The 17,497-nt window shown below is 41.5% G+C and overlaps 1 protein-coding gene across 1 annotated transcript in view; it reads right to left on the reverse strand.

The window, feature by feature from the left end:
• The window catches only part of cep135 (centrosomal protein 135), a 22,056-nt gene extending 4,735 nt beyond the window's left edge, over positions 1–17,321 (reverse strand). Inside the window, exons 1-21 of the mRNA XM_080430223.1 lie at positions 17,098–17,321; positions 14,599–14,730; positions 13,655–13,845; positions 13,357–13,524; positions 12,939–13,080; positions 12,709–12,793; positions 12,327–12,455; positions 11,272–11,487; positions 10,698–10,763; positions 10,334–10,484; positions 9,715–9,935; positions 8,299–8,454; positions 7,711–7,845; positions 6,600–6,674; positions 5,796–5,989; positions 4,797–4,912; positions 3,994–4,148; positions 3,665–3,720; positions 2,787–2,955; positions 1,857–1,967; positions 548–733 (exon numbers count right to left, since the gene is read on the reverse strand). Coding sequence (XP_080286349.1) covers positions 548–733; positions 1,857–1,967; positions 2,787–2,955; positions 3,665–3,720; positions 3,994–4,148; positions 4,797–4,912; positions 5,796–5,989; positions 6,600–6,674; positions 7,711–7,845; positions 8,299–8,454; positions 9,715–9,935; positions 10,334–10,484; positions 10,698–10,763; positions 11,272–11,487; positions 12,327–12,455; positions 12,709–12,793; positions 12,939–13,080; positions 13,357–13,524; positions 13,655–13,845; positions 14,599–14,711 — 2,835 coding nt within the window. The 5' untranslated portion in view covers positions 14,712–14,730; positions 17,098–17,321. The remainder of the gene's footprint in view (positions 1–547; positions 734–1,856; positions 1,968–2,786; positions 2,956–3,664; positions 3,721–3,993; positions 4,149–4,796; positions 4,913–5,795; positions 5,990–6,599; positions 6,675–7,710; positions 7,846–8,298; positions 8,455–9,714; positions 9,936–10,333; positions 10,485–10,697; positions 10,764–11,271; positions 11,488–12,326; positions 12,456–12,708; positions 12,794–12,938; positions 13,081–13,356; positions 13,525–13,654; positions 13,846–14,598; positions 14,731–17,097) is intronic.
• Between the last annotated feature and the right edge of the window lie 176 nt (positions 17,322–17,497).

Raw genomic sequence — 17,497 nt, forward strand, 5'->3', positions numbered from 1 at the left:
CAAGACAACCCACAACAGCTCCCCATGAAACGCTCATTAAAATGCCATCTGAGCAAGTCATCTGCTGGGTGAATGCAGACAAGCAGGGATCATACAAAATATAATTTGTTTTCATTTAATGATACAAATGCATGAGTTCAATTGAATGCATATAATGCTATTCTCATTTCTCAGTGAAAAAAACCCCCTAAAAGTTAAAAAATGGAAATGGCTTGAGAAAATGGTGCAAATTATGCACTTATTTCTGGCACATTTCTATTCAGTTTGTCATTTACAGTAAACGATTTCCAGTTGTATGCAATGTTTAAACAATCAGTCAAAAGCAACATCTGTATGCAACATGAGCAATTTATATCTGCTGTAACCAATACATCCTGACCAAAAGTATGGTAGTGGTTACCGCACTGGATAGCCTGACAACGTGTACAATGGGTACTCTGACAAGCACAACTACAAGAAATACAACGGGTATTGCATATAAACAGGTGGGGGGCATGCTGCATCCCCACCTTGCATCTTTCCTGACTTTCCGGTCTTCTACTCTTACCTGCTGGAGCTCTCTCTCCTGGTTGCCGGTGGCCTCGCGGAGCCGCCTGCGCTCCGTGTCCGAGGACAACAGCTCCAGGCGGATGGAGTTGTTGAGGCCCTCTGCCTGCTGGATCTGCTGGTCGCGCTCCTCCACCTCGGTGTGGGCCAGGCGGAAACGCTCCAGCATGTCCCTGTTCTCCTGCTCCTGTGGGATAAAAGGTCTGTTAGTCCAGTGCTTCTCAAACTTTTATCATGTTAAGGACCCCCAAATTGATATTTATTTGGCCACAGACCCCCCCCATCTGAAAATATTCTGTTCCAGGGACCAGTAGAGATGATTCCAGTAGAGATTTATGTAAAATAAAAACAATATTTTTCAAATATTTTCAAAAATAGCAAATACGCAAGCTTGCGGCGTGGCACGAAGTGACGTGCTGTGAGCCTGTAGATCTTCTATTTTTGAATAGCATATAAATGGATATATCCATATCACGATATTCAAAATCCCAGACGATATCCAGTCTCACATCACAATATCGATATAATGTTGATATATTGCCCTGCTCTGCTACAAATTAAAATTAAAGATGGTGTGTGTACATTATATTGTTTTGTTCAAATATATTCGCATAGCAATCATACATCTTATGAGTGGTTGGGTTCATTTGGTGCCGGCCTGCACGCACATACTGGTTCTTTATCAGTGGGACGTTCCCTGTTAAGGCGTCTATACCCGGAAATAATGTGATCACAAAAAAAACAGCCCGTCCGGTCTAATGTTAAAGGATTTAGAAAAATAAATTTTTCTCTGCTTTCTTGTTATTTTCTGCGTTTTTGGCAAGAACAAGCTATATTCAACAGCCAATAACTAAAGAACGGAGGGTCGCGGTGACACGCTTCCCCCCCCCGATAGAAGCAGAGACTCAACTCCGTCGTTTGCGACACTCTGTGTGTCGATCGTCCTGGAGCGAAATATTCTGTGGCTCTTGAAAGGTTAGTAAAAATGCTCAAAAACGCTGGCACTGGCAGAATTATAATTAATCAATTCTGGCACTCAATGAGTTAAAGAGCTGGAGCGATGGGGAGACCTCTGTTAGTGAACAAACACTACTTTCTCTTTTTTTTAAGAAGGAAAACCATAAGCAATGCAACCCAAAAACATCTTTAACTGCAATTAGTATGTTCAATTTCAGGGCAACAGACACTGGTTAGATGCAATTTGCTGAAAGTGATTCCAGATGTATAATGATGCATTATCAGATAGGAACTAAAATCAAAAATTTACAGATTCCAAAAGTTAAACGTGTAAAGGTTGAATATCGTCTTGCCTTGACAGCCATCAGCTTCTCTACTCGGGCCACTTCAATGATGTAGGAATGAACCCTCGCCTTCAGCTCATCCTTCTCATGCAAGGCCTCGTCCATCTCTGCGTGTACTGCCTGGAACGCACCGCACAACACATGGCAACTTTGTAGTTGATGTTTAACCCATCACCACCAGTAAAGTAGGGTGCAACAGTTAAAGGTAGGGTAAGTGATATTTTTTGGTTAAAACAAAAAGTATTTTGTTAAAAGGTTAAAATACTATATTCTGATAGTAATCATTGCTATAGAGTGTTTGTTCAGTAACAGATGTCTCCCTGTCTCTCCAGCTCTTTAATAAACAGAAAATACATTTTTCGGTAGGTGTCAAAATCTCAGCCAATCAGGAGAAAGTACCCATTTTTAAGCTTAATTTGTATAGTGTTCCAGTTAAAATTTTGTCTGCTCATTTCTTAGTGTCATCACTTCCAATTTCACTTGTTTAATCTATATCCTGATTGAGTTCTCTGTCCTGGTTGGATAAAATTGGAAATGAAACTACAAAAAAAAAAAAAAAACTACAAAATACATTTTCTGTTTTATAAAGAGCTGGAGAGACATGGAGACTCTTTATATGGACAGGACACTCTATAGTAACGAGCTCTATCAGAACATAGACCCATTTTGCAATTATTTGAATAATTGCAAATCACTTACCCTACCTTTAATCAAAGTCATTATAAAAATAATTGTCCATAATTTAATAAAGTAAGCGATCCATATTTTGGGCATGTCATCATAGGCGAATATCTTCCTAAAGTAAGTAAAAAAAATCTAAATCGTGAAAATAGCCGAGCTCTTCTATTTTCACTATTTTTGCATGACACCGTTGTTGTCATGCAAACAAACTGAAGGTGTCAAATGAGTTATTAGTCACATCTCCTGTACACTACATACTTGGTTCTCTCTGGTCATGGTAGCCAGGTCATCTTGCAGCCGCCGGTTCTCTGTGCGTGCAACGTCTCGGTCTCTGGCGAGACGGGTCAGCTCCTCCTGAGCGGTGTCCAGCTGTCGCCTCAGACTGCCTACCTCCCTGTCACGGCTGCTCAGAGTCCCCTTCAGCTGACTGCCAGGTTAATACGCAACATCGTCACAAGCAAACCAAAAGTTGTTATTGTTAGTCAGGCTGTAAATTTAGCAAGAGGGACACTATCATGTTTGTCTGTTGCAAGTTGCAGCTGTTCTGTGTTCCTAACTTCCTATACATGATGCATTTCTCTGGCAAGCACTTGGTCTGGTGTGCCCATGTGTTGTATGGCCACCAATCTGCCATTATATCAACCCAATCCATGTTTCTTTTTTTTTTAAGATCACTATTTTGCCATAAAACACAGGGAGGGAACCAGCACAATGCCACAGCCACCAAGGGTAGTGGCAAAACAATAAGGGTTTTAGTTTCCACATTGTACAGATTTAACATCACTGGAGTAAAAGTTTTCAGTACGAAGTCGTGGTGTTTCATCGACTCACAGAAGGCTGCTCAGTGTTATGAACAGGTCAAGAGTAGTTTGTATTAAATCACAATGCAGACGATTGTATTCAATTCATCGACATAGCATAAAAATAGCATACACATACACTGTAAAAATGATAATTTATGGTTTAGAACAATATTTAAAGGTATCACGATAGCATCCCTTTAAGATGGCGGAAAAGGTTTCTGTAAACATACCTCATGGTGATGCATGGGATGGCTTTTCTCTTACTTTAATCTGCAATCAATCATTCTCGTTTACAGAAATGTCTCATGCACCCCAAAAGCCCCACATACTTACTCTAGAGAGTTATCCAAGTTTCTGACTGTGATTCTCACTTCTTCGAGGGTATTTTCCTAGAGGGAATGAAAAAAAAAGAATTGTATGCAAATCCTTCTGAAAGCACAACAAGTCATCATCTACAAGTTGTTATTAATTTATTCACAAAGTCCAAAGGATGGAAAAGCTAAATGAATGCTCTACTTCGTCGTGAGTGCTGCGCAAAAGTAACAAAACATATTTTAGCTATTCTTTTAACATTTCCAAACGGAAAGTGATTAAATCTGTAGGTGGGTTTTATAAAGAGGACCTGTTGAGGCTGTCATTGAGGTGGCGGTGGAGACAGTTACCTTCTTGTCCAATTCCTGCTGGAGCTCCACCAGCCTCTCTGTCTTGTGGTCCACCTCATCCTGCAGGGTGTCCTTCTCCTTGTCCAGGGCCACGATGGACCTCTGCATGCTGGACACCTTCTCCCTGTGCTCAGAGCCCTGGACACTCAGCTCGCCTGGCGGACACATCACAAATAGGGGTGCAACAGTTAAATCAAACTAATTGCTTTAATTTGATTGTCCACCACTAGCAGTGGTGGACGAAAGCACTCAACCCCAGGGCTTGAGTCATAAGAATAGATACTGACAGTCAACTATTATTCAACTAAAAGTGAATGTTGCTCTGTCAAATTTGTACTTCAGCTGAAGTACTTGCTTTAAAGTAAATAAAGTTGTTAAGTGTTCAAAGGATATGCTTTTAAAAAGACTGAGGTATTCAAAAGTACAAATTACAAGGTATTTTTTTATATCAATGCATTGTTGTATTGAAATTAAGAAATGTACAAATAAACAAGATTAAAAAAATGTATTTTTTATTCAGCAGAGCTACAAGCTCAATGCGTCACATTAGCTATTTAAAAGAAAAAAGAGGCGTACGTTGTTAACTGCGTAAGTTCACCTATTCTCTCTTCCAGAAAATGTACAAACCCATTAAAACCCAGAAAGCATCTGCGAGCTTGTACATCTGCCATTTCAAAAATCTTGAAAGTGTGAGAACTACTGGTTTAGAGGGCATTTATAGAATCGGCCTCAGGTCTTAATGGGTTAAGTACAGAACTCAAGCAAATGTACTTTGTTGGTGAGTAAAGTGTGTAAACCCTCACCTATTCTCTCTTCCAGTTTGTGGATCTGCTGGCAGGCAGCCTGCAGCTCACTGCTCTTCACAGACAGTCTGTGTTGGATGTCACACAGAGAGCGCTCCATCTGCTCCTGGAGCAGCCTGAAAACACACCATCATCATCAGCACGCATGAAACGTTGGCAGCTGACATCTCCACCCGATGGTGCGTTAAACATGTCGGTGCTGTCGGGTTGCATGTACAATACCATTAATTTTGAGGAAATGGAAAAAACAGAACCTGCATTCCAATGGATCCGATGCAGCTATTTAGCCACAATCTCTTGTTAATACTTTTCATTGGTTAAATATTTATAAAAAAACATTGGTTAGGTATTTATAAAACACATAGACAGACTTAACTACTTTAACTTCCAACATCTTTAAAGAAAATGCTGATCTACAAGCTCACAACGTGTGCGCTTGTATTTTCACTACTTTTGCACAACACCAGGTAGGCATTATTGCTTTACTATGCAGCAGCAAGACTGGGCAGAGGGAAAATAGAGCCATCTGTGAACGATGTTGCGAGTGCCCTGCTTTGCTTTTCCACTTCGCAACAAACGCAGCTCAAAACCACACCGAAACAAAAGACATGAAACACTTCACAAATGTGTCATTCCACAATCAAGTACGGTAGGTTTAAATCACTAAGTGACTATGACATTGGCCCACTCAGACCTGAACCGCACCTATCCCATGCCTAAACCTGACCCATCTTTAAACTAATGCCCAGATACAGCCAAAAGAAGAATTCATGTAATGCTCAGCTAAAAACTTGTCTTTCTCTTTCAACACACGCCAACGGCAGCCTTCCTCAGTGAAAGCAGTGGTGTAAAGTAACTAAGTACATTTACTCAAGTACTGTACTTAAAGTAACATTTTGAGGTACTTTTACTTTACTGGAGTACTTCTCCATTGCAGTATTGATACCTTTACTTAAGTAAAACATTTGAGAACTTTTTCCACCACTGGTGAATACAGACCTCAGGGCGTTGGACTCGGCCCTCTGCTGGGCCATCTCCTCGGCACTGTGGGCCAGGGCACTGGAGTGGGCCTTCAGGGTCTCCTCTGTCTCCTGGAGCACCTTCTCTTGTGACACACTGACCGCGTTTTTCAACTTGTTTTTGCGGGCCAGTTCTTTATTCTCCCCCAGAAGCTTCTTAATGATCTCATTGGCCTTGGTGAAGAACAAAAACAGGTTAAGTCTAGTATAACTATGCTGTTATTAGAACAATTATACACTTAGTTGACCTGAACCCCCCAGGGCTCTATACTAGGCCCCATTCTGTTTTTGCTCTACACTAAACCAGTGGTTCTAAACCTGTGGGTCTGGCCCCCAGGGGGTCCCCACATGATTTGGGGGGGGGGGTCCCCAGATGACAGTGAAGTGACAATTTCAGGACTTTTAAGTAAAATTAGAAAGAAAGATAGAAAAAGTCTATAACTACATCAAAAGTAATCAACTAACTAATAATTGTCAAATAATATAGGAAAGAAAAATTGTGAAAATAGCCGAGTCAAACTAAATTGAATGCCTCCTTTGAAAACACCTACATTCCAAATGCTTATCAGGGTGGGGGGTCCACAGGTCAAATATAATGAGCCTGAAAAGGTTGAGAACCACTGCACTAAACAACTTTGTCCCCAAACTAGTCACTCTACTTACTACTCACTCTACTTTTGTACATGAACTGTGAACTTAAATGAAGCAACAAAACAGATTCATGTAGTAGTGTAACAGAAGAAAAAGTAGTAGGTCTTGATCATAATAATTCAACTTCACCGACCTTCTTTATGTCTTCAGACAATGATCTGACCGTTTCTTCCAGTTCTTTGCTTTCAGCATTTCCTTCAATGGAGTCCTTAAAAAGCCAAACATGTACACAACATTTAATATACAGAAAGACTGATGAAAAACTAAAGAATACTGCTCGGTGTGGAATGAATATAATGTAACACGGTCTAAAATATTAACAATCCACTGATAAAGACCACAAGAAACTAATTAGGGCTCAAAGCATGTCAAGGTGGATTCCAAGACAGAGTGAGACCAGAACAATTTGAATCCCAATCAATTGAGTTCTTGAATAGGGACGCAACAGTTAATCAAACTAATCGATTTAATCGATTATAGAAAAAAACTAATTTATAATCTAAATAGTCAAAAGAGCAGATCTCAAAGCTCACAGCATGCTGCACATGTTGTGACTTTGTAGATCGCCTATTTTCTGTATTTTTGCACCATTGTACAACAAAGTAAAATAGGCCATAAGTGGTTAATCAGGCTAATCAATTTAGACAAAAATAAATCTATTCAAATCTTGGGGCGTTAATTCATTGATAAATACAGGTACTACACTTTTTTATCCAAAAAGTGTGCTGCTCAATTGCTGCTCGTAATGGTGATAAAATAATCCCTAAGAAAATAATCGATATTTGAAGCCCTATCCTTGAGCAAATAATGCTGTTTTAGATCGTCCGTTTCGGACACATTTTCGCCTACTATATGATATACCCAGAATTGGGAAGCTAGGGTTCATGTGGTTAATCCAGTGGTTCTCAAAGTGGGGTCCGGAGAACCCTAAATAGCCGATCTTCATTCTCTACCACTAACTCACCGATAGTTAGGAACCAAATGGACCCTTTCAGGTCTGTAACCGACAGTGTACATTTATACACTCTCAGAGAAAGTTATGGGGATGCGTGGCCAAATGCACGCCAAACTGGGATTCCTTGAAATTAAAAACCACCAGGTTAATAGACTACACTGCGCCGCCATGGCCGATCACAGAGCTGGTCATTAGTAGGAATGTTAGCAGTAGATGTTGTAAATGGAGGATGGAAGGGCCTAGCCTGGGTGGAAGGTGAGAGAGAGGTACTGTGGAGATATCTCGAGACCTTTAAATGTTCCCTGAGAGCGTCTCTCTCCGAGGTCACCTGCTGCAGCTCCCTGTCTGCCTGTTCCCTCTCATCCTTCAACCCCGCCGCGTCATCTCCTCCAGAGTTACGGGCCTGTGTCAGCTCATCTTGCATCTACACACACACACACACACACACACACACACACATTTAGGGACCCATTTTCCATATTTAATGTGTCCATATAGTATCATATGAGATTGCATGCTTCAGCAATGCATCCCCATGCTCTTTATCTTAATTTTCCGACATCAAACTTGTGATTAACCGACCAAGAGGCTGAGAGTAGATTTACACTGTTGAAGGAAAGGAAATAACATTTCCTATGTTGAATTTGTCATAATATGACTACAGGGAAATGTTCTTTTCTTTCTTCTTCTGCATGAATCTTTTCATCTGCATGCATGTCTTTTCTGTATGCAAGTCGAGTGGCCTTTGAAGAATATTATGGTTCACTGACATACATCTACAGTTTTGAAACAATATATTGCCTGGCCCTAACTGAATAGATCCACGCAAATGGTAAACAAAGTCATTGTATGTAAAGTGTAAACATGTCAGACGTACGTGTGTGCGCTGTGCCCTCAGCTGGTCTCTCTCAGCGGTGAGGGTCCTCGCGTTGGTCTGGATGTCCTCCATTTGTTTCTCAAAGCTCAGCAGAGCGGCCCTCAGCTCATCTCGTTCCCTCACCACGCGAGCCAGTTCTTTCTCCACCGTGTCCCCCTGGAAACAAATTGGTAAATGGACTGCATTTATATAGCGCCTTCCTCCAAAGCGCTTTACATTCACCCATTCACACACCAACAGTGGAGGAAACCATGCAAGGCACCAACCTGCTCATCGGCAGCACTTACGGGTTCAGTGACTTGAATGCACTGCATTCCCCAACTGTTCCATACTTCTACATGCATGTCCAGTGGCCTTTAACACCAAGTTTAGTCCAGTATTGGCCATGCTTACTAAGACTGTCACAGCATTTGATAATGCCATACGATAATTATTAATCACTTTCAACCTGGTGTCCATATTTTGGTCATGTCATTATAGGCAATAATACATACATAAAATGATAATAAAAGCAAAAAATAGCATATTTACAAGACTACAACATGTCACTGCATTGTGAGCTATTGAGGGCCGTTCACACTGAGCACTATAACTGATATCGGTCTTTCTCATAGTTGTGGTGAGAACTCTGCCATCCACTTGACTTAGAACACATTTTAAACCTATATTTTTTAAGTTATAGTAATAGTGCTCAGTGTGAACGGCTTAATAGATCTGCTATTTCCACTATTCTTCATTTGAAAAAGTATATAGGGCTTCAGTGATTTAAGGGATATGAAACCTTTGGCTGATTTTGTAGTCTGTTTTCCAGTTCAGGTTAATAACTACAGTACAGCAGAACAGTCAAATCATGACTCTATTGTATACTGTGATGTAAGCAACACAGCTGTAGCTAATACAATTAATAATGGGTGTTAGAATTGGGTGTGACTACTGTATATGCTTTCACATTGGTACACCCATGGCTTTGGGCATACATAAATAAATACGTTTTTTTTAACCTGAACTGGAAAGCCTCGGGTTTCATGCACCTTTAACTGTAAACTGTCAATGTAATTCATTTGATAATTACAAAATTAAAATATACACTTGCTCCAGGGAGGGAAGGATTCGACTTTAAGATTAAATACTATGTCAACAACAAAAATGAGAGCGATGCACACATTGAACTATTAGGGAGGCCAAGCTGCCCATCTAGTGGTGAAAGGCAGAAATACAGCTACAGTTTTCATGCTAACACACTGGTGTAAAACAGTGTAGGGCAGCAATGATCAATTATTTTCTTAGTGATCAACTAAATCTATTAGTATGATTAACCACTTAAGCCCTCAATTTGTACACCTGTTGCACAACAAATAACGAAAATAGCCACCTCCAAATTATCTTTTATTCAAATACATTATCGATATTGCTTACCCTTGCCCTGGGACTCCTGCCCCTGGTTGGAGTGCGGGTGGGGCTGCCATCCAGACCTCCTGCTCCTCTGGCCCTCTTGTAGCGGTCAGCCTCGTGGCGGTAGTAATCCCTCTCCTCTTCCAGGCTCCGGACGAAGGCATCCAGGCGGGACGGGGAGCGCTCTTTCCCACACACGCCATATTTAACCCGCATGGCTTCTAGCTCCAGGACCAGTTCTCTGTCTGGGAGAACAGCAGCCTGTCAGAAATGTATTTATTCACCATGGAAACTGTCTCAGGTCTGGGGGGCATTTTATCAAATTCATCAATGTTTCATCAATTCTTTTTATATTTGAGCCAGAAAATCTTGTTTGAAATGACCAAACCTGTCTACCGATGATGTCACTAGAAGTACTAAGCAGGTCTCTGAGACATAGAGAGTAGACAGAAATGGTGCCATCTTATAATGAGCATTAGTGAAGACCAATTATTTGAAGATACATTGAAAATGGGGGGGGAAGTGGTGCTGTAAAAACCAGAGTCTGCCAGGCCCAGTGAACAGCTGTGTTGTTGGCATTTTCAAATGAGTACAAGTTAATAACATTGGACCACTCAGGTCCACAGCAGGGGGCAGTGCTCACCAGCTGCTGTCATTTTCTCCACTTTGTCCTGTAGCCTCCTCTTCTCCTCCTCCAGGAAATTCATCAATCCCTCCATTTTCTCCTCCTGCTCCTTGACCTGTGCCAGCTGGTCCCTGAGACGGTCCTTTTCATAATCCCCCTCAGACTGCTCCTGAGGAGGGAAAGAAGCACGAGTTACGTACAACTGGCTCACACGGACACAACAGACCTGTTTCAGCCTGGGAAAGTTTCCATGTTTGGATTTGACTTAAGCTGAATTCAGGCCCATTTGGAACTCGTCACTTTCACGGCTAGGAAATGTCCAATTTCCAAACTTTTACATCCCTCGCTGAAATTCACTGATGTGCCACGAGGGTACACCTACCCTTCGTAATTTAGCGATAATGTCCTCCAAGTCCTCAGGGGCTTGCCGTAGCCTCTGAATTTCTTTCTGATGAGAAAACAAAGCAATTAAATTCAATTATTATAACTAGTTTTCCATTCTGATGACTTCAGTGTCTTCCAACATTTTGTGTACAGACATTACAAACATGCTCCTTATGCTCTCCTCCACATAAATGAAGGACACCAATTTAACCACATGAACCCTCGCTATTCTGGGCATAACAGGCAGAAATCTGGACCCCCAGGTGTCCTTGAAGAAGGGGTTCCCATCAAAATTGGTTTATATAGCATCAACATTTTTAAACCTACATACATTGGCTATTTTCCCCAAATCTTGAAACGAATTTCACAAATTGTGAATATTTTCGAAACTTTTTAAAAGTATAAATCTTGTATGGGGGTCCCTGGCTCCAGATATTTTCAGATGGTTGTCCGCGGCCAAATATGTAAATTTGAGGGTCCTTGACATAAAACGTTTGAGAACCACTGAACTACTATAGGGTTTAAGTGGTTAACCCCTCCCACCCCCAACAATGTCCAACTTTCTCACCCACCCTAGCTTCCAGCAGCTCCACGTCGGCGGTCTCCAGCACCCGCTCGCGGTCTATCTCCATCTGCTTGGCCAGGTGGTCTATGTGGGTGAGCTCCTCACACAGCTCCTGGTTCTTCACCGACAGATCGGCCACCTCGCTGGAGGCGTCCTTTTTCTTCTTCAGCAGCCCCTCTACCTGCTTCTCCAGTGTCCTGTTGGCCTCTTGCAGGTACTCTATCTGTGGAACCAAAGGCAACAGTTATCTTGGACAGTGGCCCCCAAACCCTTTAATTTCAAGGACCCCCACCAATTTGGTACGCATTACTCCACGGACCCCCATAACTCTGAGAGGGTACAAATAGAACCAAATGGACCCGACCTTTCAAAGATTTTCAAAAATAGCTGCAAAACGTGTTGTGAGCTTATAGAGCGGCTATTTTTATCATTCTTTGAATGGAGCTAAGTGGTTAAATAAAATTAAGTTCAGTTTATGTGTGTATTTTTATGTTTACTTGTTTCTTAAAGCAGCACTTTTTTTTTAATGAATACAAAATAATTGTCCAATCTGTATGGTAGAGTATTAATACAATATAACATATATATAACAATACAATTGGGGTGGTTTATTTTGTTTCCCTTTTCTTCTGACATTTAGATCATGTCAAAGGTCATGGCTCACCTACACACAGGATCTGACATGAATTTTTACCTGATGGTCAAGATTCAATTTATCCCCTGAGCAAGAAGGCAGGCTCTATTTAGCTTAATGTAAAAAATGTCAGCATAGGGAACCGGGTTCAAATCTGGGGTAGAAGAGGAAAGTTACATAGTGCAGCTTTAATTGTATGATTAAAATTAACTGTTATTTTCATATATATTTCTCTAAGTTGTTTTTCTTTCTATTTATTTGTTTGCCTACATAAGCCAAATGTTTAAATGTAATCATATCTAAATCAATCTTTTCAAATTGAGTTTAAGATTTTGCAAATGTTTTCCCTTTTTTTCTCAAAATATCTGTGGTCGGATCTATCATGGGTCCGGCTCTCTAGTCCGTATAAGTGGCAACGGTACGCTCACCTGAAGATTGAGGTGGGCAATCAGCTTCTCATTGCTGACGGTTTGAGCCTCCAGGGAGATGACATCATGAGGACGCCCTCCGTCAAGCGCCCGATTGAGGCGCTCAATCTCTTTGTCGCGTTCCTCCACCTAATGCAACATACACCATAACCTTTAACAAACACTTTTATCAATGTGACATGTTTCCAAATCAGTGTTTTGCAACCTGGGGTCCGGGGCACCAAAGATCACGGGGGGGGGGGGGGGGGGGGGCTTGGGGAGTGAGGCCTTGTTTGCTATTTGTCATACATAGCATAGGGGGTCATCGCTTTGTAAGAAGGGAAGGTCTCCCAGGACAAAAGGTTGGAAAGCACTGTTCTCAGTACTGTGTCAGTTTCTTTACCTGAGTGTTTAAGTGTTTGACACATTCCTCAGCTCTTTCCACGTCTAGCTTCACTCTGATGACGTCGTCCTGCAGCTCCTGAATCCTACAAATGAAGTTCACAGTGAAGTGAAGCGGTGATCGTGTAATGTAAAGTGTAAAACAGAAAGATGCACGTTTAAACCAAAACAGCCATCGTGTGTAGGGGTGCAACTGCTCTCAAGGACAGATAGGATGAAACGAGAGCAAACCTTCCGTCGGCCAGCTGCAGCAGGTCAGCTATGTACGGGTCATCAGGCTGTGTCACGGGGTACGCAGAGTTTTCAGAGGGGGGTACAAGCCCGTCAATCTGCATCCTCTGACGTCTGAAAGCAATGCTGTGCTTTTTCCCACCTGTCAAAGCAAGCGGAAAGTACAAATGGTCAACCGTTTCTTTAAAGACGACGCTGGAGTCCCCCAAGGCTCTATACTAGCCTTGGGGGAGTTTTTGCTTTGTGTTTTTTCGTAATAGGGACAAATAGCTGGACAGCTGAGAGGAAGGCCTTCACTGCTAAAAAATAAAAAAATATTCTGCAAAGCTTAAAATGCACTTAAGGTGATATTTAACATATTAGGTGATATAAACAATTCATTTGTGGTGTTTTTGTAGTTAGTTAAGGATTCAAGTACCTGGTGTTGCAATCACAGCTTGCATATTTTTCTCCTGGAGCTGTTGGATGCGTTCCGATTTCGTCTTGCCGTCCTTCTCCAGGCAGCGGACTTTATGCACATACTGATTATTTAGGAACTTGAGGTCAGAGGAATCATGGTCCAGTTTCCGAACGTAGGCCTTGAGCTCTGAAAAGAGACAAATATGTCAAGGCTGGGGAATCTGCTGTCGGGCTGTGTCACCTCCTGGTATGGGAACTACACCACCCTCAAATGTAACAATTGTGACAGGCCTACTGGCCGCTGTACCATCTCGTACCTCTGGTGACCCGTTCCTTCTCCTCCATCAGCTTAAGAAGGCCCTGGTGGAGCTCATTGTTCTCTCTGACCAGCCGGGCGTTGTCCGTCTTGTATGGCTCCAGCAGGGCATCAACGTTCCGGCTGTCCTTCTCCGTCTTCCCTGCTGACAGTTTGGCTTTGCGGAAGTTCTCCGTCGTATAGATCAGGTCACTGTAATACAGCCAGGAGATTAAAATGAATCACAATGGAACTACTTTGACAGGGGTTGATAACATGTGTTGAAGTGGTGGGAAGTAATTAAGTACATTTACTCAAGTACCGTATTTTAGTGCAATTTTGAGGTACTTTTACTTTACTTATGTCCATTTTTCGATGCTTTATATTTCTACGCCAATACATCTCAGAGGGAAATATTTCTTTATTCCACTATAATTATTTGAAAACCTTAATTACTAGTAGTGACTTTGCAGATTTTTATTATTATTATTATAGAACATACATTAACCAATTAAGCCCTATTTTATACTTGGTCTATTTGAAAATAGTCCATCTACAAGTTAACAAACTTGTAAATCTGCAATTTCCAAAAAACGTTTGGCAAATTTGTAAAGATTTTGAAATTCATATAAATGAGTATTTCACATTGGCACTTAAAAGTATATTTTGATGCCAATACTTTTGTACTTTTACTCAAGTGAAATATTGAATACAGGACTTTTACTTGTAACACAAATTATTTGTGGCATTGCTACTATTACTCAAATCAAGAAATCAGAGTAGGCCTACTTCTCCCACCACTGAGTGTGTTGACAGTATTGTCACCTCAACTGAACAGTTGGTCCACAGTGGCAGGCTCTCAATTCCCAGTATTGTACTGAACAAGTACTTTATTATAAAGATTATTAAAGAATATTGAATATTAATTGTACCGGAAACCTTCTAGAACGGTTATTGAACAGTCACCTGAACAGTTTGTCCACCAGTGGCAGGCTCTCAATCCCCAGTGGTTGTCTGTAGCCAAACTGATCCAGACGTTTCCTCAGACTGAGGAACTTCCTCTCCACGTTGGTGCTCATGATGCTTATTGCTTACAACCTGACACCGTGTATACAGATAGAACCATTATAAACAACTAACAACCATATTTGAATATCAGTACTTGGAATATCAGTATTGTAAGGCAGTGGTTCTCAACCTCTTCAGGCCGGGACCCTCCAAAATAATCATACTTGAACTGGGGACCCCCAACCTTGATATTGATAAGCACTTGGAATTGTAGGAGTTGAGGCATTAAATTTAGTTTGACTCAGTTCCACAGATAAATAGTGAAAATAGCAGATCTACAAGGCAAGCTCACAACGCCTCGCAACAAATTGTTAGCCTCTTTCTTATATTATTTGACAATTTGACTGACCTGTGGGGAAACCCCCCAAAAAATCTGGTTGGTCGGTTGAGAACCACTGGTGTAAGGATATTTTGTTTTGGTTAAAACAAAGTTATTTTGTAAAAATGTTAAAACAGCTATATTCAGGTAGTAATAACAATTCAATGTGTTCAATTACAGGGTATGACAGAGTATATGAAGTAGTACATATAACACATTTTCAGGTGGTTTACAAATTTCATCCAATTAGGTTGACAGTACTTTTAACAGCTTCAATTTTACAATGTTCCAGTTCCAATTTTGTCTGCTAAATTTTGTGTCATCACATCCAATGAATTGAACTTATATATGTCACAGTACGTTTGGAGAACCAGTACGATTGAAGACAGAGCGCTCGTTTTTAGGCACGGGGCTTCGGGGCGATGCGGGGCTTTTCGAGACAGGGTTTATTAGCGAGGCTCGCGAGCCTTCTCCTTCTCCTCCTCCGTGTGTGTGTGTGTGTGTGTGTGTGTGTGTGTGTGTGTGTGTGTGTGTGTGTGTGTGTGTCAGGGAGAAACTAAAACAAAAGCCAGCAGAACACAATAAAAGTATCTTAACAGTCCACCTGATTCGAATGCTATCTGCATTGAATGGGGAAATAGGCGAGTTTATTAGACCTTTGAATGGGCGAAATAGGCGACCTACTTACCTACCCACGATTTATCAGACCATTCATTGGGTGTTATCAAGACATACTAACCTACCAACTGACATGACTTAATAGTTCAGTTTAGGTTTCGCTTTTGGTTTTGGACCCTGACGGAGGCGCGCAGTCACAGGCGAACTGTCACCCCGTGAAGGACCACAGAGGGAGCTAAGGCGACCGAGTTGCCGTCCTGAACGGTGTGACGTTCGCCTGTGCCTACTCAGCGCCGTTTGAGTTATGTACCGATAGGCACAGAATCGTAAATATTGTTGTGCGGACTGCTCCGCCTCCAAGTAGGTCAGTAGCTCCTGAATGAATGGTCTGATAAATCGCGGGTAGGTAGTAGCCTATTTCGCCCATTGAAAGGTCTAATAAACTCGCCTATTTCCCCATTCAATGCATTGATAGCACTCGAAGCCGGTCACACACGCGCGCACGTGTGTGTGTGGTCGCGGCAATATATGCTTGTGCACAAGCCTGGCTTGTGGCTCCCTCTAGTGTTGCTTCTACAGAATTGCTGGGTGGGTGGTAAAAACGAGCGAGCCTTCTTCAATCGTACTGGTTCTCCAATCATACTGTAACATATATACCTATATGAGTTTTCTCTCCTGATTGGATCATAACATTTGGTATCCTAACCTGAAATGTATTTTTTTACTAAAGAGCAGGAGATGGGGAGACCCCTGCTACTTAACAAACACAAGTAATGCTTAGCTCCTATCAACCAGAAAGAAAATAGAGATAGACATTTAGATATTAGACACCACCAGACTCTTGAACGGTTTTTACCTAGCAGCAATTAGACTGCTGAACAAGAGCTAAGTCTGGTGACACTGCAGACTGAACTGAAATGTGTTTTAAAGTGACTCCATTTATACGTACATTCATGACTTTTATGTATTATGCACTTTAGTCACATTAATGGTAGTATGCAGATAAGTAATATATTATGCACTTTAATTATGCCTCTCCTCTCTCTTTATGAGATGACTATCTTTTAACTGCAATGATGAGCCTGCGCAACTAAAAGTTTCACCCACCTTACTTGTAATGTGAATGTGATGTGACAATAAAGATTGATTCTGATGTAACACTTAATTTAACAAAAAAAATATCACTCACACCACCTTCATCCATGTACGTAGAAAGCTATAACTAACCCGTGACAGTTACTTCTTTGTTGGCTGTTTACCAAGCAAGCAGTGGTAGCCTGCCCTACACTACAGTGCATTAGCTACGGCTAGCTACACAGAGCTCTGTGGCAAGTGACATTATGATTAGTTGACATTAGAAACTACGAGGTAACGTAGCAACTGAGGTTAAACAATAACCAACAAGCAGCTCGGCTTCCTCCTCCATGTCCACGAAGCAAAATGACCCCCTCCTTAGTTACCTTTCTTTATGAGGCGTCCTGATTTGACTGCAGCTGGTTCGAGCAATGGACGCTAGTTACTGTAGTACGCTACTACATCACCGGTAACCAACCCAACTACCAGTGGAATTCATTAGCAGCTGTTGTGTGTTGCTGCGTTGTCCCCCCGACATGTAAATAACTATTACATTAACTAAATGTGTGGAGAACGTCACGTCATCGCGGAAATGTGGTTTGAAAAAAGCGCCGACGATGCCGTGTTACACCCGTCTTTGTTTCCTGTCGAATTCTGTGACTGCAGTAGACGAATTTATAACAACTTGTCTGTAGAATAATCCCTTTTAATTAAAGTAATTAAGATGTAGCTATGTGCTGATTAGTTAACTGTAGAACCACATGTCACATCATGACACATGTGGTT

Source organism: Gymnoscopelus braueri (genome assembly GCF_963280865.1).
Source record: "Gymnoscopelus braueri genome assembly, chromosome: 6".
NCBI lineage: Eukaryota > Metazoa > Chordata > Actinopteri > Myctophiformes > Myctophidae > Gymnoscopelus > Gymnoscopelus braueri.